Source organism: Oncorhynchus nerka, linkage group LG25 (assembly GCF_034236695.1).
Source record: "Oncorhynchus nerka isolate Pitt River linkage group LG25, Oner_Uvic_2.0, whole genome shotgun sequence".
Classification (NCBI taxonomy): Eukaryota; Metazoa; Chordata; class Actinopteri; order Salmoniformes; family Salmonidae; genus Oncorhynchus; species Oncorhynchus nerka.
In genome coordinates this window covers 13002088-13026511 of record NC_088420.1, presented here as the reverse complement: position 1 = coordinate 13026511, position 24424 = coordinate 13002088, and the positions used below count along the sequence as shown (strand labels likewise).

The 24424-nt window shown below is 52.1% G+C and overlaps 1 protein-coding gene across 8 annotated transcripts in view; it reads right to left on the bottom strand.

The window, feature by feature from the left end:
* Positions 1-24424, bottom strand: part of LOC115116419 (dynamin-like 120 kDa protein, mitochondrial) — an 86868-nt gene that overhangs the window by 22170 nt on the left and 40274 nt on the right. For 7 of the 8 annotated variants that reach the window (XM_065009566.1, XM_065009568.1, XM_065009567.1 and 4 more), the window contains 3 exons: positions 15776-15892; positions 15048-15141; positions 10973-11083 (listed from right to left, as the gene is read on the bottom strand). In XM_065009566.1, the coding sequence (XP_064865638.1) occupies positions 10973-11083; positions 15048-15141; positions 15776-15892 (322 nt within the window). Of the gene's footprint in view, positions 1-10972; positions 11084-15047; positions 15142-15254; positions 15338-15775; positions 15893-24424 lie in introns of those variants that run through there. The other variant, XR_010461069.1, reaches the window with a different exon arrangement.

Below are 24424 nucleotides of genomic sequence, written 5' to 3'. Positions count from 1 at the left end.
CGATTATGATTTTTCATGCCTATACTGATTATTGGAGAACCAAAAAAGCCGATACCGATTAAATCGGCTGATTTTTAAATATATATTTGTAATAATGACAATTAGAACACTGAATGAACACTTAACTTAATATAATGCAAAAATAAAATCAATTTTGTCTCAAATAAATAATGAAACATGTTAAATTTGGTTTAAATAATAAGTGTTGGAGAAGAAAGTAAAAGTGCAATATGTGCCATGTAAAAAAACTAAGGTTTTAAGTTCCTTGCTCAGAACATATGAAAGCTGGTGGTTCCTTTTAACATGAGTCTTCAATATTCCCAGGCAAGAAGTTTTAGGTTGTAGTTATCATAGGACTATTTCTCTCTATACCATTTGTATTTCATATACCTTTGACTATTGGATGTTCTAATTGGTACTTTATTATTGCCAGCCTAATCTCGGGAGTTGATAGGCTTGAAGTCATAAACATTTACATTTAAGTCATTTAGCAGACGCTCATAACAGCGCAATGCTTGAGGCACAGCAAAGAGCTACTGGCAAATGCAAGACAGTTCTGTTTGAATGAATGCTTACGAGCCTGCTGCTGCCTACCACCGCTCAGTCAGACTGCTCTATCAAATCATAGATTTAATTATAATATATTAACACACAGAAATATGAGCCTTAGGCCATTAATATGGTTAAATCCGGAAACTATCATTTCGAAAACAAAACATTTATTCTTTCAGTGAAATATGGAATCGTTCGGTATTTCATCTCAAGGGTGACATCCATAAGTCTAAATATTGCTGTTACATTGCACAACCTTCAATGTTATGTCAAAATTACATAAAATCCTGGCAAATAAGTTCGTAACGAGCCAGGCGGCCCAAACTGTTGCATATACCCTGACTCTGCGTGCAATGGACGCAAGAGAAGTGACACAATTTCCCTAGTTTAATATTGCCTACTAACCTAGATTTCTTTTAACTAAATATGCATGTTTAAGAAAATATACTTCTGTGTATTGATTTTAAGAAAGGCATTGATGTTTATGGTTAGGTACATTCGTAAAACGATTGTACTTTTTTCGCAAATGCGCTTTTGTTAAATCATCTCCCGTTTGGCGAAGTTGGCTGTCTTTGTTAGGAACAAATAGGCTTCACACAGTTCGCAACGAGCCAGGCGGACCAAACTGCTACATACACCCTAACTCTGATGCACAGAATGCAAGAGAAATGACACAATTTCCCTAGTTAAAAGAAATTCCTGTTAGCAGGCAATATTAACTAAATATGCAGGTTTAAAAATATATACTAGTGTATTGATTTTAAGAAAGGCGTTGATGTTTATGGTTAGGTACACATTGGTGCAACGACAGTGCTTTTTTTGCGAATGCGCTTGTTAAATCGCCCGTTTGGCGAAGTAGGCTGTGATTCAATGATAAATTAACAGGCACCGCATCGATTATATGCAACGCAGGACAAGCTAGATATAGTAATATCATCAACCATGTGTAGTTCACTAGTGATTATGTTAAGATTGATTGTTTTTTATAAGATCCGGTTAATGCTAGCCAGCACCTTACCGTGGCTCCTTGCTGCACTCGCATAACAGGTAGTCAGCCTGCCACGCAGTCTCCTCGTGGAGTGCAATATAATCAGCAATGATCCGATTACTGATTGTTATGAAAACTTGAAATCGGCCCTAAATAAAAATCGGCCATTCCGATGAATAGGTCGACCTCTAAAATGTACTACTGGTGATACATGTAATGGGGAATGGATAGACTAGCAATCAAATGCAAATAATTCACACAATGAGGATATAAAACAATGAATGTGCACAAATTGGCAGGAGAGCTCGCATTCTGGAGAGAGAAGTGCATTGTGCAGCCACATCCCCCTTCTTGGACTGTGCCATCCCCGAACCGCCGCAATCAATTAAGATGGGTGCGAATAAGACAGGTGTCTAGTGGGCCATAAAAATATATACATTACTGTTCAAAAGTTTGGGGTCACTTAGAAATGTCCTTATTTTTTGTCCATTAAAATAACAAATTGATCAGAATTACAGTGTAGACATTGTTAATGTTGTAAATGGCTATTGTAGCTGGAAACGGCAGATTTTTTATGGAATATTTACATAGGTGTACCAGAGGCCCATTGTTAGCAACCATCACTCCTGTGTTCCAATGGCACATTATGTTAGCTAATCCAAGTTTATCATTTTAAAAGGCTAATTGATCATTAGAAAACCCTTTTGCAATTATGTTAGCACAGCTGAAAACTGTTGTTCTGATTAAAGAAGCAATAAAACCTTCTTTAGACTAGTTGAGTATCTGGAGCATCAGCATTTGTGGGTTCGATTACAGGCTCAAAATGCCAGAAACAAAGACCTTTCTTCTGAAACTCGCCAGTCTATTCTTGTTCTGAGAAATTAATTCTATTCCATGCGAGAAATTGGAACGAAACTGAAAATCTCGTACAACGCTGTGTACTACTCCCTTCACAGAACAGAGCAAACTGGCCCTAACCAGAATAGAAACAGGAGTGGGAGGCCCCGGTGCACAACTGAGCAACAGGAAAAATACACTGGAGTGTCTAGTTAGCAGCTTCATTAAATAGTACCCGCAAAACACCAGTCACAACTTCAACAGTGAAGAGGGAACTCCGGGATGCTGGCCTTCTAGGCAGAGTTCCTCTGTCCAGTCTCAACTTCAACAGTGAAGAGGGAACTCCGGGATGCTGGCCTTCTAGGCAGAGTTCCTCTGTCCAGTGTCTGTGTTCTTTTGCACATCTTAATCTTTCATTTTTTTGGACAGTATGAGATATGGCTTTTTCTTTGCAACTCTGCCTAGAAGGCCAGTATCCCAGAGTCGCCTCTTCTTTGGCGGTGAGGTGGCACACAGTGAAAGAGAGATGTGTATGTCTAAGGAAACACCTGAATACCTGTCTACCTAGCTGGCACCCAGGTAGGAGTGAAACATTAGCTCCTCTACAAAACAACATCAATAGCTGCAGGTGGAAGGCTTTAGCAATGCAGACACCTTCACCAAACCTAGGGGGAAATAACAACAGTCTAGTGTTAGTGTGAGGGTGTGTGTGTGTCTAGGGTTCAAATTGACTAAACATTGACTTGTGACTCATAAGGGTGCCCTGATTGGTTTTGAGAGAGCCCAGCACCCTTATTTGTCTAACACTGTGTATGTGTATGTGTGTGTGTGTGTGTGTGACCAAGACAACAAGGGCCTGGCAGCAGGACTCTGGTGCTGCTTCACTAATGCACACTTATAGGAAAATACCATTTAAAAAATATATTTAGGTATTTATTTCATTAGTCCACTGTTGATACAGTTCCTAAATGTCAGCAGTCACATTGTCAAGACATTGAAGAAGCAATGTGTCACCTGCCACATGATCATGTGCTAATTGAGGTGGCAGCACAAAAAATGTGCTTCCTCTGTTATCGGAGTGTGAGAGGGCGTGCGGGCAGTGTACGAGAGGGCGGGCGGGCGTTGTGCGAGAGGGCGGGCAGGCGTTGTGCGAGAGGTCGGGTGGGCGGTGTGCGAGAGGGAGGACGGGCGGGCGTTGTGCGAGAGGGCGGGCGTTGTGCGAGAGGGCGGGCGGGCGGTGTGCGAGAGGGCGGTGTGCGAGAGGGCGGGCAGGTGGTGTGTGGCTCGTGTGTGTGAGAGTGCGAGCTAGTCTGGGCTTGTCGGCAATCCACTCGGCCGCTCCACAAATTGCTGTGTTTAATCAGTAGGGCTTCTTACCAGGGAGCAGGGCTGGGAGGGTGGACATGACAGGTGGCAGGCAGCATACTGTTAGCTACTGCTGCCTGACACTCTCCCTTCCTCTCTTTCCACCTCCTCTCCTGAGAGAAGCAAGTGAAGTCTCAAGCCTCATGGAGAGACAGACAGCGTGGAAAGAGAGAGAGAGAGACAGCGAGGAAAGAGCACGAGAGAGAGAGACAGCGTGGAAAGAGCAAGAGAGAGCGTGGAAAGAGAGAGAGCGTGCAGAGCGAGAGAGGGAGAGCGAGGAAAGAGCGAGAGAGAAAGAGAGCGTGGAAAGAGCGAGAGAGAGAGAGCGAGGAAAGAGCGAGAGCCACGGAAAGAGCGAGAGAGAGAGAGAGCCACGGAAAGAGCGAGAGAGCGAGGAAAGAGCGAGAGAGAGAGAGGGAGGAAAGAGCGAGAGAGAGAGAGAGAGAGAGAGAGAGCCACGGAAAGAGCGAGAGAGAGAGAGAGCGAGGAAAGAGCGAGAGCGAGGAAAGAGCGACAGCGAGGAAAGAGCGAGAGAGAGACAGCGAGGAAAGAGCGAGAGAGAGACAGCGAGGAAAGAGCGAGAGAGAGACAGCGAGGAAAGAGCGAGAGAGAGACAGCGAGGAAAGAGCGAGAAAAGAGCGAGAGAGAGACAGCGAGGAAAGAGCGAGAGAGAGACAGCGAGGAAAGAGCGAGAGAGAGACAGCGAGGAAAGAGCGAGAGAGAGAGAGAGACAGCGAGGAAAGAGCGAGAGAGAGAGAGAGAGACAGCATGGAAAGAGCGAGAGAGAGTGAGAGAGAGAGACAGCGTGGAAAGAGCGAGAGAGAGTGAGAGAGAGCGTGGAAAGAGCAAAAAGAGAGAAGAGAAGAAGAAAGAGAACGAGGATCAAGAGAAAGAACATGTTTCTTGAAGGAGAGAATGTGTGTCTTTCCCAATGGAAGGCACATGTACAGTGAGGGAAAAAAGCATTTGATCCCCTGCTGATTCTGTACGTTTGCCCACTGACCAAGAAATGATCAGTCTATAATTTTAATGGTAGGTTTATTTGAACAGTGAGAGACAGAATAACAACAACAAAATCCAGAAAAACGCATGTCAAAAATGTTAGAAATTGATTTGCATTTTAATGAAGGAAATAAGTATTTGACCCCTCTGCAAAACATGACTTAGTACTTAGTGGCAAAACCCTTGTTGTCAATCAGAGGTCAGACGTTTCTTGTAGTTGGCCACCAGATTTGCACACATCTCAGGAGGGATTTTGGCCCACTCCTCTTTGCAGATCTTCTCCGAGTCATTAAGGTTTTGAGGCTGACATTTGGCAACTCTAACCTTCAGCTCCCTCCACAGATTTTCTATGGGATTAAGGTCTGGAGACTGGCTCGGCCACTCCAGGACCATAATGTGCTTCTTCTTGAGCCATTCCTTTGTTGCCTTGGCCGAGTGATTTGGGTCATTGTCATGCTGGAATACCCATCCACAACCCATTTCAATGCCCTGGCTGAGGGAAGGAGATTCTCACCCAAGATTTGATGGTACATGGCCCCGTCCATTCTCCCTTTGATGCGGTGAAGTTGTCCTGTCCCCTTAGCAGAAAAACACCCCCAAAGCATAATGTTTCCACCTCCATGTTTGACAGTGGGGATGGTGTTCTTGGGGTCATAGGCAGCATTCCTCCTCCTCCAAACACAGCGAGTTGAGGTGATGCCAAAGAGCTCCATTTTGGTCTCATCTGACCACAACACTTTCACCCAGTTGTCATCTGAATCATTCAGAAGTTCATTGGCAAACTTCAGACGGGCATGTATATGTGCTTTCTTGAGCAGGGGGACCTTGCGGGCGCTGTAGGATTTCAGTCCTTCACGGCGTAGTGTGTTACCAATTGTTTTCTTGGTGACTATGGTCCCAGCTGCCTTGAGATCATTGACAAGATCCTCCCATGTAGTTCTGGGCTGATTCCTCACCGTTCTCATGATCATTGCAACTCCACGAGGTGAGATCTTTCATGGAGCCCCAAGCCGAGGGAGATTGACAGTTCTTTTGTGTTTCTTCCATTTGCGAACAATCGCACCAACTGTTGTCACCTTCTCACCAAGCTGCTTGGCGATGGTCTTGTAGCCCATTGCGGCCTTGTGTAGGTCTACAATCTTGTCCCTGACATCCTTGGAGAGCTCTTTGGTCTTGGCCATGGTGGAGAGTTTGGAATCAGATTGATTGATTGCTTCTGTGGACAGGTGTCTTTTATACAGGTAACAAACTGAGATTAGGAGCACTCCCTTTAAGACTGTGCTCCTAATCTCAGCTCATTGCTTGTATAAAAGACACCTGGGAGCCAGAAATCTTTCTGATTGAGAGGGGGTCAAATACTTATTTCCCTCATTAATTTTTTTGTTGTTATTCTGTCTCTCACTGTTCAAATAAACCTACCATTAAAATTATAGACGGATCATTTCTTTGTCAGTGTGCAAACTTACAAAATCAGCAGGGGATCAAATACTTTTTTCCCTCACTGTATAGGCTATAGGTAAATAAGCTACACAGTGGTCAGCCAGCCAGCCTTTTGCCTTTTCTTAGGCAGTCACTGTAAATAAGAATTTGTTCTTAACTGACTTGCCTAGTTAAATAAAGTTTAAATAAATAAAAATGAAAAAGCAGACACCCTCCTGAGCAGCTGTCAATCTGTAGCAGTAACAGAAACAGGAGAGATCCACTCGACCCTGTCCAATGAGTGACGACTTCACCTCTTCTTCATGGTAACCATGACTACATGCTGTGGCAGATTTAGGTATGGCCTAGATGAGCGGCATCTTGCAGGGGGTGGCACGGGGCACCCTCACAAAATAAATAAATAAAAGATATACAATATTCAGAACGTTGACATTTGTGCGATCGGTTTTCTATCGCTCATTTGCACATCACATCAATGATATCATGTCACCGTGTGGGACTGTAGGTATATAAACCTTGTCTGAGTGGGCGCCACGATTCTAGTTTGTGAGCTAAGTAGGCTACTTTCTGGGAAGGTCTCCCACTCAGAAGTACGAGATGGGGAGGGGGCGGGGGTAGGTTGACCTCAGGTCTCCCCACTGGAAGCCCAAGGTAGGGGGCGGGGTTAGGTTGACCTCAGGTCTCCCCACTGGAAGCCCAAGGTAGGGGGCGGGGGTAGGTTGACCTCAGGTCTCCCCACTGGAAGCCCGAGGTAGGGGGCGGGGTAGGTTGACCTCAGGTCTCCCCACTGGAATCCCGAGGTAGGGTGGCGGGGTAGGTTGACCTCAGGTCTCCCCACTGGAAGCCCGAGGTAGGGGGGGGGTAGGTTGACCTCAGGTCTCCCCACTGGAAGGCCATGGTAGGGGGCGGGGGTAGGTTGACCTCAGGTCTCCCCACTGGAAGGCCATGGTAGGGGCGGGGTAGGTTGACCTCAGGTCTCCACACTGGAAGCCCGAGGTAGGGGGCGGGGGTAGGTTGACCTCAGGTCTCCCCACTGGAAGGCCAAGGTAGGGGGGGGGTAGGTTGACCTCAGGTCTCCCCACTGGAAGCCCGAGGTAGGGTGGCGGGGGTAGGTTGACCTCAGGTCTCCCCACTGGAAGCCCGAGGTAGGGGGCGGGGGTAGGTTGACCTCGGGTCTCCCCACTGGAAGCCCGAGGTAGGGGCGGGGTAGGTTGACCTCAGGTCTCCCCACTGGAAGCCCGAGGTAGGGGGCGGGGTTAGGTTGACCTCAGGTCTCCCCACTGGAAGCCCAAGGTAGGGGGCGGGGTAGGTTGACCTCAGGTCTCCCCACTGGAAGCCCGAGGTAGGGGGCGGGGTAGGTTGACCTCAGGTCTCCCCACTGGAATCCCGAGGTAGGGTGGCGGGGGTAGGTTGACCTCAGGTCTCCCCACTGGAAGCCCGAGGTAGGGGGGCGGGGGTAGGTTGACCTCAGGTCTCCCCACTGGAAGGCCATGGTAGGGGCGGGGGTAGGTTGACCTCAGGTCTCCCCACTGGAAGGCCATGGTAGGGGGCGGGGTAGGTTGACCTCAGGTCTCCACACTGGAAGCCCGAGGTAGGGGGCGGGGGTAGGTTGACCTCAGGTCTCCCCACTGGAAGGCCAAGGTAGGGGCGGGGGTAGGTTGACCTCAGGTCTCCCCACTGGAAGCCCGAGGTAGGGTGGCGGGGGTGGCGAGGTGGTTGACCTCAGGTCTCCCCACTGGAAGCCCGAGGTAGGGGGCGGGGTAGGTTGACCTCGGGTCTCCCACTGGAAGCCCGAGGTAGGGGTGGCGGGGTAGGTTGACCTCAGGTCTCCCCACTGGAAGCCCGAGGTAGGGGGGCGGGGGTAGGTTGACCTCAGGTCTCCCCACTGGAAGCCCGAGGTAGGGGAGGGGTAGGTTGACCTCAGGTCTCCCCACTGGAAGCCGAGGTAGGGGGGGGGGTAGGTTGACCTCAGGTCTCCCCACTGGAAGCCAGGTAGGGGGTAGGTTGACCTCAGGTCTCCCCACTGGAACCCCGGGGTAGGGGGGGGTAGGTTGACCTCAGGTCTCCCACTGGAAGCCCGAGGTAGGGGGGGGGGTAGGTTGACCTCAGGTCTCCCCACTGGAAGCCCTAGGGGGGGGGGGTAGGTTGACCTCAGGTCTCCCCACTGGAAGCCTGAGGTAGGGGAGGGGTAGGTTGACCTCAGGTCTCCCCACTGGAAGCCCGAGGTAGGGTGGCGGGGGTAGGTTGACCTCAGGTCTCCCCACTGGAAGCCTGAGGTAGGGGGGGGGTAGGTTGACCTCAGGTCTCCCCACTGGAAGCCCGAGGTAGGGCGGGGGTAGGTTGACCTCAGGTCTCCCCACTGGAAGGCCAAGGTAGGGGGCGGGGGTAGGTTGACGTCAGGTCTCCACACTGGAAGCCCGAGGTAGGGGGCGGGGGTAGGTTGACCTCAGGTCTCCCCACTGGAAGGCCAAGGTAGGGGGGGGGTAGGTTGACCTCAGGTCTCCCCACTGGAAGCCCGAGGTAGGGTGGCGGGGGTAGGTTGACCTCAGGTCTCCCACTGGAAGCCCGAGGTAGGGGGCGGGTAGGTTGACCTCAGGTCTCCCCACTGGAAGCCCGAGGTAGGGTGGCGGGGTAGGTTGACCTCAGGTCTCCCCACTGGAAGCCTGAGGTAGGGGGGGTAGGTTGACCTCAGGTCTCCCACTGGAAGCCCGAGGTAGGGGCGGGGGTAGGTTGACCTCAGGTCTCCCCACTGGAAGCCCGAGGTAGGGGGCGGGGGTAGGTTGACCTCAGGTCTCCCCACTGGAAGGCCAAGGTAGGGGGCGGGGTAGGTTGACCTCAGGTCTCCACACTGGAAGCCCGAGGTAGGGGAGGGGTAGGTTGACCTCAGGTCTCCCCACTGGAAGCCCGAGGTAGGGGGCGGGGGAAGGTTGACCTCAGGTCTCCCACTGGAAGCCTGAGGTAGGGGAGGGGGTAGGTTGACCTCAGGTCTCCCCACTGGAAGCCCGAGGTAGGGTGGCGGGGGTAGGTTGACCTCAGGTCTCCCCACTGGAAGCCTGAGGTAGGGGAGGGGGTAGGTTGACCTCACGTCTCCCCACTGGAAGCCCGAGGTAGGGGGGGGGTAGGTTGACCTCACGTCTCCCCACTGGAAGCCCGAGGTAGGGGGGCGGGGGTAGGTTGACCTCAGGTCTCCCCACTGGAAGCCCGAGGTAGGGTGGCGGGGGTAGGTTGACCTCAGGTCTCCCCACTGGAAGCCTGAGGTAGGGGGAGGGGGTAGGTTGACCTCACGTCTCCCCACTGGAAGCCCGAGGTAGGGGGGCGGGGGTAGGTTGACCTCAGGTCTCCCCACTGGAAGCCCGAGGTAGGGGGAGCGGGGGAATATAATAGCGCACCTCTAACTTTGTACAGTACTAATGCAATTAGATGTGTAATTTAGTGTGTTTCTTGTTTGAAATTCAATATTGTAATAATCAGGTTCTCTTCTTTATAAGTGTGTTATTCTATGTGTGTATTTGTGTCATAGAGGATTTGTGCAATTTAGTTTTATTTGTGTTTTTTGTTTGCAACAAGGTAATAATTAAATTATCTTTTCTATTTGTATTTATATACTACCATTTGTTTCTATTTGTCTTTGTTAATTATTTTTGATATTTATGAATCTTATTTTTTGTACATGTTTTTAAAATGTCATGATTATTTACAGGTGTTCCAAAACATGACAGTTAGTGCAGAATGGGGGGGGTTCACCCTGGGAGTCATACAACCTAGAACTGCCACTGCCTACATGGACCTGTACTCCACATCAAGTTACTCATGTAAGCAGTAAAATTAGATACAAAAAAAAACAGATAAAAAATACACCTTATGGAGCAGTGGGGACTGTGAAGCAACACAAACACATGGATACAAACACACAATAACATACACACTAAACATTTTGTGTTGTAGATATGTGGTAGTGGAGTAGGGACCTGAGGGAACACACCTAATATGTTGTGAAATCTGTTGTGAATGTTTTTTTTTACATGTAGAACTGCCTTAATTTAGCTGGACCACAGGAAGGGTAGTTGCTGCCTTGGCAGCAGCTAATGGGATCCATAATAAATACAAAGATAAAAACACCACTGCCATCTAGTGGTGTCCGGTATATTGCACTAAACACACAATTTACAGTGCCATCAACTCAAAGAAAACTCACAGCCGATTCAATCACATTCATTTATCTGCATAAAAAGTCTCTGTTGCTCCTCATATTATCACTATAATATAAATGATTTTCCATAATATAGGTAGTAATCTATTCACTATTATAAACTGGGCGGTTCAAACCCTGAATGCTGATTGGCTGAAAGCCAGATACGACAAAACATTTTTTCATAATGCTCTAATTACGTTGGCAACCAGTTTATAATAGCAATAAGGCACCTCGGGGGTTTGTGATATATGGCCAATATACCAAGGCTGTATCCAGGCACTCAGCAATGCGTCATGCCCAAGAACAGCCCTTTTCTGTGGTATATTGGCCATACATCACAAACCCCCGAGGTGCCTTATTGCTTAAGGAAGGTATAAGCAGGAGGGACCAGCACAAATGTGACTGTAACAATATCATTCTGGTTAAACCCAAATGTGACTAACGATACCATTCTGGTTAAACCCAAATTGGTGTAATGTAGTCTGTGTGTATACACCCAGTGTGTGTCTGTGTAGCCAGTGTGTGTGTGTGTGTACCCAGTGTGTGTGTGGTGTGTGTGTACCCAGTGTATGTGTGTGTGTGTTTAGGTGACTCACTAAGGTCTTCTGCCAGCTGTACTCTGCGTCCGGTGATGAGGTGGACTTTCCTCTCGTTGTCCTCACCAAAGTCCTCCAGCACCTCCTTCACGTTCTTTTCCAGGCGCCGGACTGAGTGTGCAAATGCAAACACACAACCCCACACACACACACCCAGACACACAGAAACAAAATGTCAGACATCAAAGATAAAGGGAACACAGGCCTCCAGACAGACAATACAAGGCAGGCCTCCAGACAGGTGGGCCTCCAGACAGGTGGGCCTCCAGACAGGTGGCAGACAGGCGGGCCTCCAGACAGGCGGGCCTCCAGACAGGCGGGCCTCCAGACAAGACAAGGCAGGCCTCCAGACAAGACAAGGCAGGCCTCCAGACAGGTGGGCCTCCAGACAGGCGGGCCTCCAGACAAGACAAGACAAGGCAGGCCTCCAGACAAGACAAGACAAGGCAGGCCTCCAGACAAGACAAGACAAGGCAGGCCTCCAGACAAGACAAGACAAGGCAGGCCTCCAGACAAGACAAGACAAGGCAGGCCTCCAGACAAGACAAGACAAGGCAGGCCTCCAGACAAGGCAAGGCAGGCCTCCAGACAAGGCAAGGCAGGCCTCCAGACAAGGCAAGGCGGGCCTCCAGACAAGGCAAGGCGGGCCTCCAGACAAGGCAAGGCGGGCCTCCAGACAAGGCAAGGCGGGCCTCCAGACAAGGCAAGGCGGGCCTCCAGACAAGGGGGGCCTCCAGACAGGCGGGCCTCCAGACAGGCGGGCCTCCAGACAGGCGGGCCTCCAGACAAGACAAGACTCCAGACAAGGCAAGGCGGGCCTCCAGACAAGGCAAGGCAGGCCTCCAGACAAGACAAGACAAGGCAGGCCTCCAGACAGGCGGGCCTCCAGACAAGACAAGACAAGGCAGGCCTCCAGACAGGCGGGCCTCCAGACAGGCGGGCCTCCAGACAAGGCAAGACAAGGTGGGCCTCCAGACAAGGCAAGACAAGGCAGGCCTCCAGACAAGGCGGGCCTCCAGACAAGGCGGGCCTCCAGACAAGGCGGGCCTCCAGACAAGGCGGGCCTCCAGACAAGGCAAGACAAGGCGGGCCTCCAGACAAGGCGGGCCTCCAGACAAGGCAAGACAAGGGGGGCCTCCAGACAAGGCAAGACAAGGCAGGCCTCCAGACAAGGCGGGCCTCCAGACAAGGCAAGACAAGGCAGGCCTCCAGACAAGACAAGGCAGGCCTCCAGACAAGACAAGGCAGGCCTCCAGACAAGACAAGGCAGGCCTCCAGACAAGGCAGGCCTCCAGACAAGACAGGCCTCCAGACAAGGCAGGCCTCCAGACAAGACAGGCCTCCAGACAAGACAGGCCTTCAGACAAGACAAGACAGGCCTTCAGACAAGACAAGACAGGCCTTCAGACAAGACAAGACAGGCCTTCAGACAAGACAAGACAGGCCTTCAGACAAGACAAGACAGGCCTCCAGACAAGACAAGACAGGCCTCCAGACAAGACAAGCCTCCAGACAAGACAAGACAAGGCAGGCCTCCAGACAAGACAAGACAAGGCAGGCCTCCAGACAAGACAAGACAAGGCAGGCCTCCAGACAAGACAAGACAAGGCAGGCCTCCAGACAAGACAAGACAGGCCTTCAGACAAGACAAGACAAGGCAGGCCTCCAGACAAGGCAAGACAAGGCAGGCCTCCAGACAAGGCAAGGCAAGGCAGGCCTCCAGACAAGGCAAGGCGGGCCTCCAGACAAGGCAAGGCGGGCCTCCAGACAAGGCAAGGCGGGCCTCCAGACAAGGCAAGGCGGGCCTCCAGACAAGGCAAGGCGGGCCTCCAGACAGGCGGGCCTCCAGACAGGCGGGCCTCCAGACAAGACAAGACTCCAGACAAGGCAAGGTGGGCCTCCAGACAAGGCAAGGCAGGCCTCCAGACAAGACAAGACAAAGCAGGCCTCCAGACAGGCGGGCCTCCAGACAAGACAAGACAAGGCAGGCCTCCAGACAAGACAAGACAAGGCAGGCCTCCAGACAAGACAAGACAAGGCAGGCCTCCAGACAAGACAAGACAAGGCAGGCCTCCAGACAAGACAAGACAGGCCTTCAGACAAGACAAGACAAGGCAGGCCTCCAGACAAGGCAAGACAAGGCAGGCCTCCAGACAAGGCAAGGCAAGGCAGGCCTCCAGACAAGGCAAGGCGGGCCTCCAGACAAGGCAAGGCGGGCCTCCAGACAAGGCAAGGCGGGCCTCCAGACAAGGCAAGGCGGGCCTCCAGACAAGACAAGACTCCAGACAAGGCAAGGTGGGCCTCCAGACAAGGCAAGGCAGGCCTCCAGACAAGACAAGACAAAGCAGGCCTCCAGACAGGCGGGCCTCCAGACAAGACAAGACAAGGCAGGCCTCCAGACAGGCGGGCCTCCAGACAAGACAAGACAAGGCAGGCCTCCAGACAAGACAAGACAAGGCAGGCCTCCAGACAAGACAAGACAAGGCAGGCCTCCAGACAAGACAAGACAAGGCAGGCCTCCAGACAAGACAAGACAGGCCTTCAGACAAGACAAGACAAGGCAGGCCTCCAGACAAGGCAAGACAAGGCAGGCCTCCAGACAAGGCAAGGCAGGCCTCCAGACAAGGCAGGCGGGCCTCCAGACAACAAGGCGGGCCTCCAGACAAGGCAAGGCGGGCCTCCAGACAAGGCAAGGCGGGCCTCCAGACAGGACAAGGCGGGCCTCCAGACAAGACAAGACCAGACAAGGCAAGGTGGGCCTCCAGACAAGGCAAGGCAGGCCTCCAGACAAGACAAGACAAAGCAGGCCTCCAGACAGGCGGGCCTCCAGACAAGGCAAGCCTCCAGACAAGGCAAGGCGGGCCTCCAGACAAGGCAAGGCGGGCCTCCAGACAAGGCAAGGCGGGCCTCCAGACAGGCGGGCCTCCAGACAGGCGGGCCTCCAGACAAGACAAGACTCCAGACAAGGCAAGGTGGGCCTCCAGACAAGGCAAGGCAGGCCTCCAGACAAGACAAGACAAAGCAGGCCTCCAGACAGGCGGGCCTCCAGACAAGGCAAGCCTCCAGACAAGACAAGGCAGGCCTCCAGACAGGCGGGCCTCCAGACAGGCGGGCCTCCAGACAAGGCAAGACAAGGCGGGCCTCCAGACAAGGCAAGACAAGGCAGGCCTCCAGACAAGGCGGGCCTCCAGACAAGGCGGGCCTCCAGACAAGGCAGGCCTCCAGACAAGGCAGGCCTCCAGACAAGGCAGGCCTCCAGACAAGGCAAGACAAGGCGGGCCTCCAGACAAGGCGGGCCTCCAGACAAGGTGGGCCTCCAGACAAGGCAAGACAAGGCGGGCCTCCAGACAAGGCGGGCCTCCAGACAAGGCAAGACAAGGGGGGCCTCCAGACAAGGCAAGACAAGGCAGGCCTCCAGACAAGGCGGGCCTCCAGACAAGGCGGGCCTCCAGACAAGCCAAGACAAGGCAGGCCTCCAGACAAGGCAGGCCTCCAGACAAGGCAGGCCTCCAGACAAGACAAGGCAGGCCTCCAGACAAGACAGGCCTCCAGACAAGACAAGGCAGGCCTCCAGACAAGACAAGGCAGGCCTCCAGACAAGGCAGGCCTCCAGACAAGGCAGGCCTCCAGACAAGGCAGGCCTCCAGACAAGACAAGACAGGCCTCCAGACAAGGCAGGCCTCCAGACAAGACAAGACAGGCCTCCAGACAAGACAGGCCTCCAGACAAGACAAGACAGGCCTCCAGACAAGACAAGACAGGCCTCCAGACAAGACAAGACAGGCCTCCAGACAAGACAAGACAGGCCTCCAGACAAGACAAGACAGGCCTCCAGACAAGACAAGACAGGCCTTCAGACAAGACAAGACAGGCCTTCAGACAAGACAAGACAGGCCTTCAGACAAGACAAGACAGGCCTTCAGACAAGACAAGACAGGCCTTCAGACAAGACAGGCCTCCAGACAAGACAAGACAGGCCTTCAGACAAGACAGGCCTCCAGACAAGACAAGACAGGCCTCCAGACAGGGGCCTATACAGCCCTGTAACACAGCCCCAGATCTAGTCCCAGCCTACCCTCTGTGTTGATGAGCTGCTGTCTGAGTGTGTTGGCTGTGATGAGCAGCATCCTCTGAATCCTCCAGAACAGGACTACATCATTGCACTCCAGCTGTGGTGAGTGAGAAACATGATAGTCATGCACTGAGACAGGGCGTGTATTATATTATTAAGTTACATGCAACAGTCAGAGACAACAGGATGTTGTGTAGATGGACAACTTACTACAGTCCACAAAGGGTTACAAAATTCCAATATCTTTCCCAGATATTCCAAAAAACTTTCCAGGAATCTTCCAACCGGGATTTCTGGAATTACAGAGAACGTTGGGAAAGTTACTGGAATTTTGCAAACCTACGCCCTCTGAAAACCTACGTCCCTCTGAAAACCTACGTCCCTCTGAAAACCTACGTCCCTCTGAAAACCTACCTACGTCCCTCTGAAAACCTACGTCAAAACCTACGCCCCTCTGAAAACCTACATCCAAACCTACGTCCCTCTGAAAACCTACGTCCCTCTGAAAACCTACGTCCCTCTGAAAACCTACGTCCCTCTGAAAACCTACGTCCCTCTGAAAACCTACGTCCCTCTGAAAACCTACGTCCCTCTGAAAACCTACGTCCCTCTGAAAACCTACGTCCCTCTGAAAACCTACGTCCCTCTGAAAACCTACGTCCCTCTGAAAACCTACGTCCCTCTGAAATCAGCTAACTCTGGCAGCTTACCAAACAGCCTAGGACCCTTACCTCCGAGTCAACAAATTGTCTCTGGTAGTAGTAGAAGCCTCGTCTACACAGGTTACAGTGATGCAGCGCCTTCTGCAGGAAGTGACGTCGGTACAGCTGGTGCCACGTGTCCTTGATCTAGAAATACAGGAAGTAAAAGAGGGAACCGGAGAGAGAGGAAATTTATAGGCAAAAGACGTGCAGAGCTGTGGTCGAGAGGTAACTCTTCCTGTCACATATACAACCCCAACGGAGACAGGGTTCAATACCCGCCCCCACCTTTCCCACTTCTGCTGGTCTCCCTCTCTGATTACATTACTGTCTGAAGTAAGAATAGGTATGAGTCCTCAAAACAGACAATGTCAAAAATCCATATTTAACTAAAGATCACATTGTTTTCAAATACAGTAAAAGTAATTGGTGGAATGTGTCTTGAACACAACGTTCATTTGCCGGGGCACAAAAAAACAAGGCAAGCGTCACACAGTTCTTCTCCCTAAATTCCATTTCCCCTCCATGTTTCACTCATTCAATTGCGTTCCGGCCGCTCCCTCTGCACACGCGTGCCGAGTTTGCACACAAGCTCCAGTTAGGCCTACAGAAATAAATGCCCATAAGGTGGGCAGAAAAAAAATCCCGCTAACTGACGGGATACACAAGCTACATTCCATGCCAAACAACAACAGTTTTATCACTAATTCAAAATGGACTGGTTAATTGAAGTACGGAAGTGTGTTGAAACAATGAGCTGCAGTTTGGGAATAATTGCTTCTCGTCTATTTTCGGCTTAGGCTACTTTGCGAACTGCTAGTACCATTTAGAATAGGTTCACCTAAGCTATAACCCCACTAAACATACCAGTTTCCACACTGAACATATGGAAACACACTTTGATGGAGACAAAGAGCATATTTTCATCAGAGTCATTAAGCTATGGCCTACTCATCAAATAGATGTAGTGGCCGTAATTCATCACCATGCAGCCAGCGTTCAATGTAGAACTGTTAATACGTTTAGAAAATGACAACGAACACGCAAAATAAAATCTATCAAATGTCTGCAGGCCATTAGCAAAAAGACGACAGATTTTGGTTTGTAACCCTGAAAAACAATTGGTCTTTCAAAAGAGCCAAACTAAGCCCTGTTTCAAACGGTCACAGAGAATAACTCTCCCAGAGAGGCACCACTTCGCACTGGCAACTTGTCTTATTTGGAAAAATATTCTGTTCTATTACATCATGTTTTTTTTGCTATAAAATAGGTGTCTTGACTGTAGGGCCCCTGACCCCATTTAGTCGACTGGTCTATTGAATGGTCGACCAAGATTTCTTTAGAGAAACAATAGACCCCCCAAAAAATGGTGTACAAGATACTTGTCTGATTGGTACTAGTCTGAGTGGACTCAACCATTGTGGAGGCCGTGTGGATGGCACAGTCCATCACTCTAAGACATGTGCTACTGAAATTGTATGGGATTATATTACGTAAGAACACTAACAACATTTGTATTATTGAATTGGCGACTTTTCCTCAACCATGCTGCTAAGTGGATAATAGAGAAATTAACCAGAATATTGGTGTTGAGAACAACGAGGCAGCAGCGGAGTTCAGGGACGAGAGAACAGCCCTTGTCTAATAGAAGTGAGGAGACGAGAGAACAGCCCTTGTCTAATGGAAGTGAGGAGACGAGAGAACAGCCCTTGTCTAATGGAAGTGAGGAGACGAGAGAACAGCCCTTGTCTAATGGAAGTGAGGAGAGAGAGAGAACAGCCCTTGTCTAATGGAAGTGAGGAGACGAGAGAACAGCCCTTGTCTAATGGAAGTGAGGAGACGAGAGAACAGCCCTTGTCTAATGGAAGTGAGGAGACGAGAGAACAGCCCTTGTCTAATGGAAGTGAGGAGACGAGAGAACAGCCCTTGTCTAATGGAAGGGAGGAGACGAGAGAACAGCCCTTGTCTAATAGAAGTGAGGAGACGAGAGAACAGCCCTTGTCTAATAGAAGTGAGGAGACGAGAGAACAGCCCTTGTCTAATAGAAGTGAGGAGACGAGAGAACAGCCCTTGTCTAATGGAAGTGAGGAGACGAGAGAACAGCCCTTGTCTAATGGAAGTGAGGAGACGAGAGAACAGCCCTTGTCTAATGGAAGTGAAGAGACGAGAGAACAGCCCTTGTCTAATGGAAGTGAGGAGACGAGAGAACAGCCCTTGTCTAATAGAAGTGAGGAGACAAGAGAACAGCCCTTGTCTAATAGAAGTGATGAGACAAGAGAACAGCCCTTGTCTAATGGAAGTGAGGAGACGAGAGAACAGCCCTTGTCTAATAGAGGGTGAGGAGACGAGAGAACAGCCCTTGTCTAATAGAAGTGAGGAGACGAGAGAACAGCCCTTGTCTAATAGAAGTGAGGAGACGAGAGAACAGCCCTTGTTTAATAGAAGTGAGGAGACGAGAGAACAGCCCTTGTTTAATAGAAGTGAGGAGACGAGAGAACAGCCCTTGTCTAATAGAAGTGAGGAGACGAGAGAACAGCCCTTGTCTAATGGAAGTGAGGAGACGAGAGAACAGAGAACAGCCCTTGTTTAATAGAAGTGAGGAGACGAGAGAACAGCCCTTGTTTAATAGAAGTGAGGAGACGAGAGAACAGCCCTTGTCTAATAGAAGTGAGGAGACGAGAGAACAGCCCTTGTCTAATGGAAGTGAGGAGACGAGAGAACAGCCCTTGTCTAATAGAAGTGAGGAGACGAGAGAACAGCCCTTGTCTAATAGAAGTGAGGAGACGAGAGAACAGCCCTTGTCTAATGGAAGTGAGGAGACGAGAGAACAGCCCTTGTCTAATGGAAGTGAGACGAGAGAACAGCCCTTGTCTAATAGAAGTGAGGAGACGAGAGAACAGCCCTTGTCTAATGGAAGTGAGGAGACGAGAGAACAGCCCTTGTCTAATAGAAGTGAGGAGACGAGAGAACAGCCCTTGTCTAATGGAAGTGAGGAGACGAGAGAACAGCCCTTGTCTAATGGAAGTGAGGAGACTAATGGAAGTGAGGAGAGAGAACAGCCCTTGTCTAATGGAAGTGAGGAGACGAGAGAACAGCCCTTGTCTAATGGAAGTGAGGAGACGAGAGAACAGCCCTTGTCTAATGGAAGTGAGGAGACGAGAGAACAGCCCTTGTCTAATGGAAGTGAGGAGACGAGAGAACAGCCCTTGTTTAATAGAAGTGAGGAGACGAGAGAACAGCCCTTGTTTAATAGAAGTGAGGAGACGAGAGAACAGCCCTTGTTTAATAGAAGTGAGGAGACGAGAGAACAGCCCTTGTCTAATGGAGGTGAGGAGACGAGAGAACAGCCCTTGTTTAATAGAAGTGAGGAGACGAGAGAACAGCCCTTGTTTAATAGAAGTGAGGAGACGAGAGAACAGCCCTTGTTTAATAGAAGTGAGGAGACGAGAGAACAGCCCTTGTTTAATGGAAGTGAGGAGACGAGAGAACAGCCCTTGTCTAATGGAAGTGAGGAGACGAGAGAACAGCCCTTGTTTAATAGAAGTGAGGAGACGAGAGAACAGCCCTTGTTTAATAGAAGTGAGGAGACAGCCCTTGTCTAATAGAAGAGAGAAGAGCCCTTGTTTAATAGAAGTGAGGAGACGAGAGAACAGCCCTTGTCTAATGGAAGTGAGGAGACGAGAGAACAGCCCTTGTCTAATGGAAGTGAGGAGACGAGAGAACAGCCCTTGTCTAATAGAGGGTGAGGAGACGAGAGAACAGCCCTTGTCTAATAGAGGGTGAGGAGACGAGAGAACAGCCCTTGTCTAATAGAAGTGAGGAGACGAGAGAACAGCCCTTGTCTAATAGAAGTGAGGAGACGAGAGAACAGCCCTTGTCTAATAGAAGTGAGGAGACGAGAGAACAGCCCTTGTCTAATAGAAGTGAGGAGACGAGAGAACAGCCCTTGTTTAATAGAAGTGAGGAGACGAGAGAACAGCCCTTGTCTAATGGAAGTGAGGAGACGAGAGAACAGCCCTTGTCTAATGGAAGTCAGGAGACGAGAGAACAGCCCTTGTCTAATAGAAGTGAGGAGACGAGAGAACAGCCCTTGTCTAATAGAAGTGAGGAGACGAGAGAACAGCCCTTGTCTAATGGAAGTGAGGAGACGAGAGAACAGCCCTTGTCTAATGGAAGTGAGGAGACGAGAGAACAGCCCTTGTCTAATGGAAGTGAGGAGACGAGAGAACAGCCCTTGTCTAATGGAAGTGAGGAGACGAGAGAACAGCCCTTGTCTAATGGAAGTGAGGAGACGAGAACAGCCCTTGTCTAATAGAAGTGAGGAGACGAGAGAACAGCCCTTGTCTAATAGAAGTGAGGAGACGAGAGAACAGCCCTTGTCTAATGGAAGTGAGGAGACGAGAGAACAGCCCTTGTCTAATGGAAGTGAGGAGACGAGAGAACAGCCCTTGTCTAATGGAAGTGAGGAGACGAGAGAACAGCCGTTGTCTAATAGAAGTGAGGAGACGAGAGAACAGCCCTTGTCTAATAGAAGTGAGGAGACGAGAGAACAGCCCTTGTCTAATGGAAGTGAGGAGACGAGAGAACAGCCCTTGTCTAATGGAAGTGAGGAGACGAGAGAACAGCCCTTGTCTAATAGAAGTGAGGAGACGAGAGAACAGCCCCTTGTCTAATAGAAGTGAGGAGACGAGAGAACAGCCCTTGTCTAATAGAAGTGAGGAGACGAGAGAACAGCCCTTGTCTAATGGAAGTGAGGAGACGAGAGAACAGCCCTTGTCTAATAGAAGTGAGGAGACGAGAGAACAGCCCTTGTCTAATAGAAGTGAGGAGACGAGAGAACAGCCCTTGTCTAATGGAAGTGAGGAGACGAGAGAACAGCCCTTGTCTAATAGAAGTGAGGAGACGAGAGAACAGCCCTTGTCTAATGGAAGTGAGGAGACGAGAGAACAGCCCTTGTCTAATAGAAGTGAGGAGACGACAGAACAGCCCTTGTCTAATAGAAGTGTGTGCAAATCTCAAACCATACATGCACACACCTTTTAGAAGGTTGATCAACTTCATTGCAAGCAAATTGGCTCATAGTTTGTTTGGGGGAAATGGGAGGCGTTTGATGCACGGGAATTATAATAATGGTGGGCTAATAAAAACATTTCAAACTTAAGGCCTAATGATAAAACTACATTTACCGTTGGTAAGGAGATTTCATAGCAGCATGTCGCCTCATGTTTCTTGTACTTTTATTACACACTGTAGGCCTAAATCAGAATTGTAGGATGTCTCTCCATTTCTGACATAACTGGTTTCAATTATTCCCACTCACCAGGACAGGGTCCACCTCCACCCCTCCAGGATCTCACCAGGACAGGGTCTACCTCCACCCCTCCAGGTTCTCACCAGGACAGGGTCTACCTCCACCCCTCCAGGTTCTCACCAGGACAGGGTCCACCTCCACCCCTCCAGGTTCTCACCAGGACAGGGTCTACCTCCACCCCTCCAGGTTCTCACCAGGACAGGGTCCACCTCCACCCCTCCAGGTTCTCACCAGGACAGGGTCCACCTTCACCCCTCCAGGTTCTCACCAGGACAGGGTCCACCTCCACCCCTCCAGGTTCTCACCAGGACAGGGTCCACCTCCACCCCTCGACCCTCCAGGTTCTCACCAGGACAGGGTCCACCTCCACCCCTCCAGGTTCTCACCAGGACAGGGTCTACCTCCACCCCTCGACCCTCCAGGTTCTCACCAGGACAGGGTCCACCTCCACCCCTCCAGGTTCTCACCAGGACAGGGTCTACCTCCACCCCTCGACCTTCCAGGTTCTCACCAGGACAGGGTCCACCTCCACCCCTCCAGGATCTCACCAGGACAGGGTCTACCTCCACCCCTCCAGGTTCTCACCAGGACAGGGTCTACCTCCACCCCTCCAGGTTCTCACCAGGACAGGGTCCACCTCCACCCCTCCAGGTTCTCACCAGGACAGGGTCGACCTCCACCCCTCCAGGTTCTCACCAGGACAGGGTCCACCTTCACCCTCCAGGAACAGCCACCAGGACAGGGTCCACCTCCACCCCTCCAGGTTCTCACCAGGACAGGGTCCACCTCCACCCCTCGACCCTCCAGGTTCTCACCAGGACAGGGTCCACCTCCACCCCTCCAGGTTCTCACCAGGACAGGGTCTACCTCCACCCCTCGACCCTCCAGGTTCTCACCAGGACAGGGTCCACCTCCAATCAGGTTCTCACCAGGACAGGGTCTACCTCCACCCCTCGACCTTCTCCAGGTTCTCACCAGGACAGGGAACACCTCCACCCCTCCAGGTTCTCACCAGGACAGGGTCTGTCCACCCCTCCAGGTTCTCACCAGGACAGGGTCTACCTCCACCCCTGAGACCAGGTTCTCACCAGGACAGGGTCCACCTCCACCCCTCCAGGTTCTCACCAGGAAGTGAAGAGACGAGAGAACAGGGTCTACCTCCACCCCTCCAGGTTCTCAAGGACAGGGTCCACCTCCAGAGAACAGGTTCTCACCAGGACAGGGTCCACCTTCACCCCTCCTTTCTCACCAGGACAGGGTCCACCTCCACCCCTCCAGGTTCTCACCAGGACAGGGTCCACCTCCACGACCCTCCAGGTTCTCACCAGGACAGGGTCCACCTCCACCCCTCCAGGTTCTCACCAGGACAGGGTCTACCTCCAGCCCTTGTCGACCTCCAGGTTCTCACCAGGACAGGGGAGACCTCCACCCCTCCAGGTTCTCACCAGGACAGGGTCTACCTCCACCCCTCCAGGTTCTCACCAGGACAGGGTCTACCTCCACCCCTCCAGGTTCTCACCAGGACAGGGTCACCTCCACCCCTCCAGGTTCTCACCAGGACAGGGTCCACCTCCACCCCTCCAGGTTCTCACCAGGACAGGGTCCACCTCCACCCCTCCAGGTTCTCACCAGGACAGGGTCCACCTCCACCCCTCCAGGTTCTCACCAGGACAGGGTCCACCTCCACCCCTCCAGGTTCTCACCAGGACAGGGCCACCTCCAGAACCCTCCAGGTTCTCACCAGGACAGGGTCCACCTCCACCCTCCAGGTTCTCACCAGGACAGGGTCCACCTCCACGAGAGAACCCTCCAGGTTCTCACCAGGACAGGGTCCACCTCCACCCCTCCAGGTTCTCACCAGGACAGGGTCTACCTCCACCCCTCGACCTCCAGGTTCTCACCAGGACAGGGTCCACCTCCACCCCTCCAGGTTCTCACCAGGACAGGGTCTACCTCCACCCCTCGACCTTCCAGGTTCTCACCAGGACAGGGTCCACCTCCACCCCTCCAGGTTCTCACCAGGACAGGGTCTACCTCCACCCCTCCAGGTTCTCACCAGGACAGGGTCTACCTCCACCCCTCCAGGTTCTCACCAGGACAGGGTCAAACCTCCACCCCTCCAGGTTCTCACCAGGACAGGGTCCACCTCCACCCCTCCAGGTTCTCACCAGGACAGGGTCTACCTCCACCCCTCCAGGTTCTCACCAGGACAGGGTCCACCTCCACCCCTCCAGGTTCTCACCAGGACAGGGTCCACCTCCACCCCTCCAGGTTCTCACCAGGACAGGGTCCACCTCCACCCCTCCAGGTTCTCACCAGGACAGGGTCCACCTCCACCCCTCGACCCTCCAGGTTCTCACCAGGACAGGGTCCACCTCCACCCCTCCAGGTTCTCACCAGGACAGGGTCTACCTCCACCCCTCGACCCTCCAGGTTCTCACCAGGACAGGGTCACCTCCACCCCTCCAGGTTCTCACCAGGACAGGGTCCACCTCCACCCCTCCCTCCAGGTTCTCACCAGGACAGGGTCCACCTCCACCCCTCCAGGTTCTCACCAGGACAGGGTCCACCTCCACCCCTCCAGGTTCTCACCAGGACAGGGTCTACCTCCACCCCTCCAGGTTCTCACCAGGACAGGGTCTACCTCCACCCCTCCAGGTTCTCACCAGGACAGGGTCTACCTCCACCCCTCCAGGTTCTCACCAGGACAGGGTCCACCTCCACCCCTCCAGGTTCTCACCAGGACAGGGTCCACCTTCACCCCTCCAGGTTCTCACCAGGACAGGGTCCACCTCCACCCCTCCAGGTTCTCACCAGGACAGGGTCCACCTCCACCCCTCGACCCTCCAGGTTCTCACCAGGACAGGGTCCACCTCCACCCCTCCAGGTTCTCACCAGGACAGGGTCTACCTCCACCCCTCGACCCTCCAGGTTCTCACCAGGACAGGGTCCACCTCCACCCCTCCAGGTTCTCACCAGGACAGGGTCTACCTCCACCCCCCTCCAGGTTCTCACCAGGACAGGGTCCACCTCCACCCCTCCAGGTTCTCACCAGGACAGGGTCCACCTCCACCCCTCCAGGTTCTCACCAGGACAGGGTCCACCTCCACCCCTCCAGGTTCTCACCAGGACAGGGTCCACCTCCACCCCTCCAGGTTCTCACCAGGACAGGGTCTACCTCCACCCCTCCAGGTTCTCACCAGGACAGGGTCCACCTCCACCCCTCCAGGTTCTCACCAGGACAGGGTCTACCTCCACCCCTCCAGGTTCTCACCAGGACAGGGTCCACCTCCACCCCTCCAGGTTCTCACCAGGACAGGGTCCACCTCCACCCCCCTCCAGGTTCTCACCAGGACAGGGTCCACCTC